Genomic DNA, 11888 nt, shown 5'->3' on the forward strand with positions numbered 1-11888 from the left:
TCCTCTCCTCTCCTCTCCCCCCGTCCTCTCCCTCCCTCTTTTTCTCCCACTCCTCCCCTCCATCCCCTCCCCCACTGACCCTCCCCTAAACCCCCCTCCCCTCCATACACCCCTACCCCCTTCCCTCTACCCTCCCTGCTCCCCCCACCTCTCCCCCTCACTCTCCCCCTCCCTCACTCTCACCCTCTCTCTCCTCCCCTCCCACCCCCACCTTTCCCCTCTCACCCCCCCCCCTTCTCCTCCTTCGCCACCCCCCTCTCCCTCTTGCCCCTCTCTCTGTGCCTCTGCCCCTTCTCTCTCTGCCCTCACTCTCTACCTCCCCCCTCTCTAGATGTGACTGCAAGTTGGGGGCTATGCGTCAGTAGATAGGGTGGTTATGGGGTAAAAGGAGAAAATTAATAATATTAATATAATATCAAGGGGGGTAATTAGTGCGAGTGCATGGGGGGGGGGGGGGTTTAGTTAGTGTGTGTGACGCTGCATACCGCCTCCCACCCCACAACTGCACGTTGGGGGAACAGACAGTCTGCACTTGGTCTAGTATACTATTAAAAGTCTTGACTTGTTTGTCTGTCTGTCTGTGATCCCAAGAAGCTATGCCAAAACGATACAGAATAGCGCAAACGTTTTTTTTCAGAATCTTACTCAGCTTTTCCCCGTCATCGGTCTAATCAAGTTTCCTTTTGATTTGATGTTATATTTCACAAGTTTTTGATATCTCAATGTTTAAAAAAAGCCAACTTTAACAAGATTTTTACTGTTAAAATCCTTGCTGCACCAGCTTTCAACAGACTTCGATACAAAGTTGCAATGCAGGAACACTCTGTGCTTCCACCAAGTTTTCACCTGAATGGGATATTAAAGACATTTGCAACAATGTTGCCATCATACTACTTACTCCTGCTCCTGGCAGGGCAGGAGGGGGAGGGTGAATTGGTATTGCAATTGAGGAAGTGCAATTGGGATTTTTTTTTTAAAGTCCAGTGCTGGGAAGGCAGGGGAGTGCTGGAATCTTCGGCAACGGGTTGAGTTGGTGGACCACGCCTCTCATGGGGGCTATGGGTTAGTGATGCAATATTGCGTTGGGGAATGGGTTGCATTGGGGGACCAAGCCTCCTATGTGACAGGGACCCAGTTGGTCTAGTATATTATTAGATATTATTATTATTAAATTACTAAAACTCTCATCTTGTTTGTGTGCATGCATACGTGCTTATGAGTTCCGGAAACTACGCCAAAACGGAACACAATAGCGCTACAATTTTTGGCCCACCTTACTCATCATTGTCCTGTGATGCAAATGAAACCAGTTTTGTTTGGATTGATGTTATATTTTAGCCAAATAGAGCTGCATCATGACTTCCTGACTCTTATACTCAAGGTGAAGGCAAGCATATCAACCTTCTTAACCACCCTGTCAACGTATGTTGCCATTTTCAGGAAGCTGTAGATCTAAACAGCAAGAATCCTTTGTGCATCATAGTTGTTCAGCATCTTGTCATCATCCATATGCTTTCTCCCACATTCGACCTCCCAAAGTGTAATACCTCACGCTTGCTCAGATTTAACTCCATTTGCCATTATCTCCCCTTGTCTGAAGCAGATCTATTTCCTGCTGTATACTTCGACAGTCTTTCTCATCGTCCGCAATTCAGGCAATCTTGGTGTCTTCTGGAAATTTACTAACCAGCCCATCTACATTTACGTCCAAATAATTTATATATATCACAAACAATAGAGCTCCCAGCACAGTTAAGATTTAAAAGTCTGATTACTTTTGGAGGAACTTATTAAAAAGGCAAATACTTGTACTCATTCTGTGTGTCGTTAATGATTAATGATTGGGGGTGGAGAGGATGCATATCCCTTGTAGACAATTAAAGTTGTTTTCTTTAACTACTTGCATGTCCACGTCAGAAAGTTTCAAACACAATGCAAACATAAAATACCTTTTACACTTCAGTTTCTTCTCAACTCGAAAGATGCCAGTCAGAACAGCCTGTTGCTCTTCCATAACGTTAGAAATGTCAATGTTTTACTTTTCCTAAACCACCTCATCATTGTTGTAACTATCCATCCCAGATCACAGCATGCTCAGAACAAAGCCAAATAGTTGTAGCAAGGCCCAGGTGCTGCCTTAATGTAATTGTGCACAATTACTACGAATAGAATGAATAACTCGATGGCCTGTCTTTGTTGGTTGTACACCTGTTGATTGGATAGCAGTAGCAGGATCGGTCCAAGTCAGCACGGATTTACAAAGGGGAAATCATGCTTGACTAATCTTCTGGGTTTTTTGAGAATGTTACCAGGATAATGGACAAGGGAGAGCCAGTGGATATGATAGACAATAGGTGCTGGAGTATGCTATTTGGCCCTTCGAGCCAGCACCGCCATTCAATGTGATCATGGTTGATCATCCCCAATCAGTATCCCGTTCCTGCCTTCTCCCCATATCCCCTGACTCCGCCATTTTTAAGAGCTCTATCTAGCTCTCTCTTGAAAGCATCCAGGGAACCTGCCTCCACCGCCCTCTGAGGCAGAGAATTCCACAGACTCACCACTCTCTGTGAGAAAAAGTGTTTCCTCGTCTCCGTTCTAAATGGCTTACTCCTTATTCTTAAACTGTGGCCCCTGGTTCTGGACTCCCCCAACATCGGGAACATGTTTCCTGCCTCTGGTGTGTTCTAGCCCTTAACAATCTTATATCTGATGTATCTGGACTTTCAGAAAGCATTTTATAAGGTCCCACGTAAGAAGTTAGCGGGCAAAATTAGAGCACATGGTATTGGGGATAGGGTGTTGACATGGATAGATAATTGTTTGGCAGACAGGAAACAAAGGGTAGGAATTAATGGGTCCCTTTCAGAATGGCAGGCAGTGACTAGTGGGGTACCACAAGGCTCAGTCCTGGGACCACAGCTATTTACAATATTTAATAATGATTTGGCTGAAGGGATTAAAAGCAACATTAGCAAATTTGCAGATGACACAAAGTGGGTGGCAGTGTGAACTGTGAGGAAGATGCTACAAGGATGCAGGGTGACTTGGACAGTTTGGGGGAGTGGGCAGATGCATGGCAGATGAAGTTTAATGTGGATAAATGTGAGGTTACCCACTATGGTGGCAAAAACAGGAAGGCAGATTATTATCTAAATGGTGTCAAGTTGCGAAAAGGGAAAGTACAACGGGATCTGGGGGTCCTTGTTCATCAGTCACTGAAAGTAGGCATGCGGGTACAGCAGGCAGTGAAGAAAGCGAATGGCATGTTGGCCTTCATAACACGAGGAGTTGAGTATAAGAGCAAAGAGGTCCTCCTGCAGTTGTATGGGGCTTGAGTGAGACCACATCTGGAGTATTATGTGCAGTTTTGGTCTCTAAACTTGAGGAAGGACATTCTTGCTATTGAGGGAGTGCAGCGTAGGTTCACAAGGTTAATTCCCGGAATGGCGGGACTGTCATCTGTTGATAGATTGGAGCGGCTGGGCTTATATACTCTGGAATTTAGAAGGATGAGAGGGTATCATTGAAACATATAAGATTATTAAGGTTTGGACACACTAGAGACAGGAAATATGTTCCCAATGTTGGGGAAGTCGAGAACCAGGGGCCATAGTTTAAGAATAAGGGGTAGGCCATTTGGAACCGAGATGAGGAAAAACTTTTTCACACAGGGTTGTGAGTATGTGGAATTCTCTGCCTCAGAGGGCAGGGGAGGCTGGTTCTACTCTGGATGCTTTCAAGAGAGAGTTAGATAGAGCTCTTAGGAATAGCGTAGTTAAGGAACATGGAGAGAAGGCAGGAACGGGGTACTGATTGTAAATGATCAGCCATGATCACATTGAATGGCGATGCTGGCTCGAAGGGCCGAATGGCCCACTCCTCCACCTATTGTCTATTGCACAGGTTAGAGTCATGACATGACTGGCTCTTAAATCCACATGATTTATTTTCTTCCCAAGTAAAATCTCTTTTGGCATTCAAAAGAAAGAAATACAGCAGAACAAAGTTTATTGCTGAGAACTGGTTCTGGAACTCAGACAACTGGCCGAATTCTCAGCGAGGAAAAGGAATCTTACTCTCAGTATAATAAACCCTAATGAACATCAGTTTTTTTCCTTCAGTCTGATGTGAACAGATTTCCCAATTCTAAAAACTGCACTGGAATTACATTCAAAGGCATTCCTGAAGGTTAAGGTTTAGTCTTTCTTTCTGCATGATTTAACATGGCATGAGGTTCAAACAGAAAGACATGGTTAAAAACCAAAACTAAATTACATCGTGGAGCACTTAACGGCACGTCTAGAGATCAAAATGATGTATAAAGAGAACTTAATGTAAAATAATCTCAAGCCCAGTTCACTTACCACTTGAGGCTTGGCTTTGTTGATGTTTGCGGTCAATTCTTCATTTGGTTTTGATAGAGAGGGCACTCGGGTTTCAGAGCTGGTTGGTGTGCTGGGAGCCAAGACGGCCAAATCCACTGGAGATATGATGGGTGGTTCCCCCTTCAAACTGTAGGGTTTGGTGACATCCTCCAAGGATGGAGTCTGTGCAAGCTGAAACTGCTTCCTAGATTGTCTTGTGGGTTCTGGGGTAGCAACATGAACTGGCTGACTACAAGACAAATGTGTTTCTGGGGCAATGACTTTGGAAGCTATGGGAACAAAATTGGCCGGCTCGCTTGTGTGCCTCACGTGCTTGGATGAAGGCCTAGTTTTGGCGGGAGGAGATTGGTCCAGGTCAGTACATATCTCATACTTTCTACCCTCCTGTTGCGTTACCCTGTTGTTGCGCTTTTTGGAGCTCCGTCTCATTGACCTTGGAGAAAGAACTTCGGCCAACTTTGGGTGCAAACTGAAGTTCTGCAAGTTCGCTTTATCCTGTTCCTCGATGACCTGCAAGGGGAGGGTGCGCTCAGACTGTGAACGGGACTTCCTCACCTGTTTGGAGAATTCTTCCAGGTCCCCTACTTCATCTCGCTGCTCGGAGAGGATCGGTTCACTGCTGGACGCAGGGATTGCCTGCTCCATCTCTGTTATTGGCTCACTCGGACCCTTGAAGCCTGGTGTAGACAAGTCGCCTCTCCGACTTGGGTCACTCAGCGATTTCTTCTTCACCAGCTTCCCGTTACCTTTCTCATCAATCAGGTTGTCCATGGTCCCCGGCTCCCTCACTATACGCTGGATCACCGTGCTGTAGTCCTTTAGTCCATCGCTGCACACCGACAGATCACTGGCTGCGCTCCCCGTGCATTCGGATAGGGTGGTGTTCGAGCACTCCAGGATGCTGCCTTTCACAGAGTTCAGTGATCCCAGCAAGTTGCTGTCAACTGAGAAATGCTCACTTTCTTCTGCACATTTTCGATGTGGTATCGGGTCACTGAAAGATCTGTAAGTGTCACCGCTGGACTCCCCATTGCTACCATTGCTGGAGTCAGATCCATTGCTGCCACCAGCGGGGAATTTCCTTCTGCGTCGGATGGAGCTGGGAGTTGAAGGAGCATCCAGTGTAATTGGGATCGCAGTTTTAATGCACACCAACTCTCCACCTATTGCAACACTCTCATAGCCAGTCCTCACTGCTGCCATTGCAGGAACCAGTCCTTTGCCGGAGAGCAACTCCTTTTGATCCTTGTTACCCATCCCAGTTACGGCTGGTTTGCGTTCCAACACGTGACTCGAAACGTCCTTGTACAAAGTGCCACAGGACCCATTCTCCGGCTCGGTAACAATCCCCTCGTCCGTCATACTGGACTCGGGGCCCGACAGGTCATCGGCCGATTTCCCACCGGACAGGTTCTCCTCAGAGCCACCTCCCCGTCCCGTGTTTACAAGCTCTCTGTCCGCTGTGGCGGACGGGAGGTCAGCGCCTTTTGGAAACAGCCCAGCTCCCTCCTCGTGCTCGCCGCGTTCCACGTCCTTCTGATCAAATTCTTGGGCCGGTTCTTTCTGGGCCCACATCATGTTGATCTTCTCAAAGAGCTGCCCAGCTTCCTGGATGTACTGGACCTGCACGTCGACCGGTAGCACATCCTCGTTCCTCTGCCTCACTCCAACCTGGCTCTCTCCCTCCGAAGCAGAATCACAGCAGCCTATGTTTGCCAGCATGGCTTCTGAGTTGCTGGGTTTCATTGCACTGCGCGCAGCCGGCCTGCGAGGTGGTGGCTTGTCAGAATAGGTGAAGGATTTGGCACGCCGCAGAGTTGCAGTGAGGTCCTTGAGAGTGGGACGTGCCACCCCAGGCTGCTGGTTTAGAGAGTGGAGTGAGCCCCTGCCTCGTCCCACAGAGGCAAGCCCGTGCAGCTGGTATGTGTTCTGGCATGGAGTGCCTGCAGTGCGGCAGACATTCACCGCATCGCTGGGATATTCCTCCTTTCCCTTCCTCCTCATCCTGAGCCGTGAAAAGTCCGATTTGAGAAAACTAAACAAAGTCAGCGTTTCTGATGCTATGTCAGGATTTGACATCGACTTTCTCTGCTTTGATTTAGCAACACTGCATTCATACGGCGGACTCACACTCCCTGTTGGACTCTCACTCATTACCTTGACAATCTCAAAAGGCAACTTGGGTCGAGAACGTACTGTTGGCTTTAAATGCTTTGCTGTCTCATCACTATGGCCAAAAAACGGTGACCGGTGCATGTTCAAACTCCCTTGAAAGTTCCTGCTCAATCCAGAGTAGTACTCTTCCTCCTTTAAAGTTTCAGTGCTGGAGTACCTGCTGCTGCTCCTGGAGCTGTTTGGGCTGGGAAGGAAAGACTGGATGTTGACTTTTGCAACTCTGGAGACCATTGGTATGGGTGATCCTGAAGTGCTGTGTGGCTGGTTTACAGTGATGGGCGTTGCACTATCTCCAAGCAGTCCAACCGGCCTTTTATGGTTCTGTTCAACTGTGCTTGTCTGGCAAACTGCTGAGATGCAATGTTTCCTCTCAAGTGGAAGTGCTGCCAAGCTACAGGATGCGGAGCCCGACTCTGTTGCTGGCTGTGGCTGCTTCAAACCTTCATCGCCCTTGCTGCCAAAGTACTCCACCTGACCCCCTTCGCGCCTGGAGAGAGGCACCACCCCGAGAGGACCGTCGCTGTCAGACTCATCCTTGTTGCCCACCTGCACGCTGGCTTTCTTCTTCCTCAGCGACCTCCTCTTGACGTCCTTGAGGACCACGGGCTGTTCGTCCTCGCTCCCCGAAGACCTGTCCAGGGACCTGGAGAGTTTGCTGACCCTGAGCGGGCTGTACTGCGCCGGCTCTCGGCTGCCTTCCTTCTCATCGCTGGAGCTCGCCTCTAAGCCGGGAGCAGGAGCGCTGGAGACGGCCTGTGGTTTGGAGCAGTTATGCCTGGAATGCGCGCTATCTGATCGCTGTCTTGCCTCTTGTTTATGCGCAGCAGAGGAAGACCAAGGCAACCTCGGAGCGAGTGGAAAGGAACTGCGAGGGGGTGGTGGAGGTGGAGGTGGTGGTGGCGGCGGCAGTGGGGGTCGAGGGCTGGCCGTCTCACTCCAGCAGCCGGGAGCTGTTGCCTGGACACACTCAGCCCAGGGACACTGAGCTCCCTGGGCGGCCGCGGCCGCGTCGCTTTGGTCCAGCGCTATCTCCCAGGGGCATGGGCTGCTGAGATCGGGGGCATCCGAGCCGGTCCGCGGGGACCTCCTCTCTCCGAAGAGTTTGAGCATCTCGGCGACACTGGGCCAGTTGGTAACCTGGCCGGGACTTGCCTGGGTGACTGTGTCCTGCATGGGTTCTTGCACTTTCACCGCCGCGGAGACATCGCCAGGAGCCTCATCTCCTTCCCCGCAGCCCAACCGGACCCCCGGCGCCGGATCCAGCCCCACTCCTTCTCGATTGCCCTTAGACGGGGCCACCGGGTCCCCTTCTGCTGCCTTATTGTGGAGCCGGGCTTTGGGGAGACCGGGCTCCGATCTGTTGTCCACGGGGACAAACAGCTCCGAGAGCTGGCGGATGGACGGCGAGATCGGGTGACTTCTCTTCACCTCGGGGCTGGCGACCCTGGCAGAAATCAGCTTGCAAACTGAGCGAATCTTGCCAACAGACCTGGCTTGGCTTTGCTGGCTGCAGACTTCAGCAGTAGCCTGGAGTATTGGGGGCTGGGCAGCAACGCTGGCTAAAAGTCTCGGCTCCTGCTGGCTCTCATCAGCCAGATTCTTGGGTCTCCACTCGCTCAGATATTTAAATGAAACGCTTCTATAAACGCACACTTTTCTCCCTTGATCTTTTTCCGCCATCGTTATTTCCCCCCACTTTTTTTTAATGCTCTCTCTCTCTCTCTCTCACATCCACTGTTCCAGAGGTCGCGTCTTGTAACCCGCCCGATACATCGTTGACCTATTTCTTTCTTCTACCCCCAAACTCCCAAGTTAATAAATACTCACTGAACTACTGCATAAAACAATCCAAGCTTGCAAGGAACAAGCGCTGACCTCTCCGACACTTTGCTCGGTTCTTGATCCCATCCATGTACTGCAAGAGAAAGTTTTGCCAAAAAAAGAAATTTTCCTCTCCAACTTTTTCACGCTGAAGCTTAACTTTTTGAAACCGACGAGTCGCTCCAGACACAATCAACTTCCACTCGGAAATCAACTGCATTTTTTTTTTAATTTTCCTAGCTTCAGGGGCTTTTCTCGGTGCCCATTGAGGTTTTTTTTTGTCTCTCCTATAATCTGTTGTCCACTTTTGCGTGACTTTTGGCTTTTTAAAAAAAAAACATGCAAATAAAGTGCAGTAAAGGGGGCGGAGAAAGCCAACAGGGACGTCCTCTGGGTAAAAGTTTGGTGGAGGGGTGGGTGAAGATTTCCTCAAATTCATTTAGAGGTAGCTCTTCCACCGTTAAAATGTGTTTCCGTTGCATTTCGGTGGCGTTTAAGTGCATCTTTATCCACGTTAACGGGATTTCGGCTTTGAAACGCGGGGCCGTTTCCCTGGCTACTTACCTTTCTTTGTGCCTAAAACAATTCACCGGAGCCCATGTCCCCCGCCCCGCCCCGCGTTACCAGATCCCTGTGGTTAATCCGGCAATACAACAAAAAAAAACCCGAATCTTTTTATTTAACCAGATTTCACACTAGACCTCTCAAAACGTGTGTGTTTTTTTTTGTTGTTTATAACATAAATTGTTGTAAGGTGACACGCTCCAGCAATAATCGCTGGAATTGGCGTCTGCAGATTAAAAAGGGCTTTATCGCCCCCAGGTGGATTCGTTAGACATAATTACAAACATACACTGGTCGTATCGCCTTTTACAATACATTGCGTTTAAAGATAAGTAAATACTCGCCTTTCATTCTGTGCACCGCTGTAGTTTTCCTTTTTTTTTCCTAATATACAATTATGGATGAGCTGAAATTTCTCCCAATTAGATAACTAGGGCGACAAAACAAGTCTGCAGTCCCCTCGTCGTCTCCATTTTAGAAACATAGAAAATAGGTGCAGGAGTAGGCCATTCGGCCCTTCGAGCCTGCACCGCTATTCAATAAAATGGCTGTCCAACTCAGGATTTCTGTACCTGCCTTCTCTCCATACCGGTAGCCACAAAGATTTAACTCCCCTAAATATAGCCCTTAAACTGGTCACTACCTTTGTTCTGGACTTCCCCACCACTCTGTGGGAACAATGTTCTTCCTGCATCTAGCCTGTCCCAAACGATTTCCCCCCCTTAAAATGTGACCCCTTTCTATGATCCCCCCCCACATCTTCTAAATTCTAGCGAGTACAAGCCAAGTCTATCCAGTCTTTCTTTATATGAAAGTCCTGACATCCCAGGAATTTTCTATCCACTGACTCCATCCTTCAGCCTTGCAACTGTCCAGGGCTGAATCCGATTGTTTGGTGTGGTACTAGATCAGCACCTACTCACTCCATTATTGAACCTCTACAGGTGTAGGGTAGAGATAGCACACTGGTTGCATTACGGCCTCCTTTGTCAATTTGAATTCCCAGGATCAAATGAGATGACAGAGAGTGATAGACACTGCTGGGTCCATCACAAATACTGACGTCCCCGCCATGGAAGGGATCTACAGGAGGTGCTGCCTCAAAAGAACGGATAATACCATTAACTTGCCACATCATGCTCTCATTTTGCTCCTACCCTCGGGAAGAATGTACAGGAGCTTGTAATCCGTGACCACCAGGTTCATGAATAATTTATTCACATCAACCATGTGGCTTATGAACTCTAGACTTAGATTTTGATCATGGCAACAGCTGCAATGGGCCTCTATGGCCAACTGTAGCTGGGACTTTGAAAATGGCGTAAAACCTGGCGACTCGTGCATCAGGACTCTCAGTGGGCTGGTTCAATACATTCTATACTTAACCGGGCATTGTACATTCGTATGGCAATCATTTTACTGATCTGTATGCAAAAAGAATTCCACTGTACCTGGGTACACGTGATAATAAAGAACCATTGAATTTTGAATATTGAACAAAACTAATCTCAGCAACTATGGTCTTCCAAGGACTGTATCTACACTGCAGACTTCACCTTTTACATTATTATGGGTACCAGGTATTAGGGTTACTATTTTTTAAATTATATGTTAATTGTGTAGGTGTTGCCTGTAAAGTTGCTGCAAGTAAGAAGTTCATTGTCGATGGATATGACAATTAAATAATCTTGATTATCTATTTCCTTCTCATCAAATATCATCAGCTGCCAGTCCTCAGTTGCAGAAATGCAATCATGTTTTGAATCAATCTCTCCCAGACTTAAGTACAGCATCTCCCGACCTATTCTTTCTCCACCTTAAATAAAAAGCAGAGGATGCTAAACACTAGGGTGATAGCACTCATAGTGCTATTACAGCACAGCGCCAACTACCCTGTTCAATACCGATCTCCAGTCCTATCTGTCTAGAGTTTGCACAGACATGGTGTGATAATGTGGGTGTATGTGCTCCGATTTCCTTTTACATCTCAATGTACGGGTTGGTGAATTAATTGACCACTGTAAAGTGTGTGGGCTAAAAGGTCAATCAAGGGGATGGGGGTGGGGAAAGGGAACTGATGGGAACATGGTCAGCATGGACTCTTTGAGCCGAGGGGTCTAGTTTGATGCTGCATCTCTCCCTCTCATAGCACAGGTCAGGCAGGATTCAAGCACAGAGATAACCATTCTTCACTGAAGAGCACAGAAGGCTCTATATTAAATTGGAATAAAGTGCAGAACAAGTGCTTCACCTAGATCGAGTGATTAGGATGAGAAATGGTGAAAGAACAAGTGTTTTTGTTCCTACAGTTGCATGGGAAGGTGCTGTTAGAAGTGATGTGGATTATCTACAACGGGCATCATGAGACACTGGAAAAATGCCACCAAATGCAGGATCTGGGAAATCTTCCAGACTCACTGAACGTATAAGCAAACCAAAGTCAGTGTCCTCTCATAGCTAACATACTGAGACTCTAACTACAATCTGATAGCTCCAGGGGTTTACCACATAGTTAGCATGTTGGGTACCAGACTCCAAGAGCAAGCATACTCTGTAATGGGTAGAGATCACCAGGTAGACAGAGAACAGGTTCCATGGTTGTGATCAAAGCCTTGGAAAAATTGTAATTGATTCTTGAAAATTTCTGTCCAATAACTACGTGAAGTGTTGAATGGCTCTAGCGACCTGTGTTCGCCCTGACATCCGGTATTGTCTGTGTGGAGTTTGCGTGTTCTCTCTGTGGTTTCCCCCATGATGCTCCATTTGGTTGAGCAGTGTAAACAAGACCAGGGAAATAATGGTTGAAAATGTCGGCTGGGCAGCAGTTGGCACAGTGTGTGCAGTTTGCCACCATTGGAAGGATGTGATTGCACTGGAGGGGGGATTCTCCATTGAGTTGAAGCATTTCGGTCATGAAGAGAAACCAGGTCGACCAACTGC

At 47.8% G+C, this 11888-nt stretch overlaps 1 protein-coding gene across 1 annotated transcript in view; it reads right to left on the bottom strand.

The window, feature by feature from the left end:
• The window catches only part of LOC129697883 (rho guanine nucleotide exchange factor 17-like), a 405774-nt gene extending 396752 nt beyond the window's left edge, over nucleotides 1-9022 (bottom strand). The window contains exon 1 of the mRNA XM_055636589.1: nucleotides 4368-9022. Within this exon, the coding sequence (XP_055492564.1) occupies nucleotides 4368-8243 (3876 nt within the window). The 5' untranslated portion in view covers nucleotides 8244-9022. The remainder of the gene's footprint in view (nucleotides 1-4367) is intronic.
• Between the last annotated feature and the right edge of the window lie 2866 nt (nucleotides 9023-11888).

The sequence above is a fragment of the Leucoraja erinacea genome, chromosome 6 (genome assembly GCF_028641065.1).
Source record: "Leucoraja erinacea ecotype New England chromosome 6, Leri_hhj_1, whole genome shotgun sequence".
NCBI classification, from domain to species: Eukaryota; Metazoa; Chordata; class Chondrichthyes; order Rajiformes; family Rajidae; genus Leucoraja; species Leucoraja erinaceus.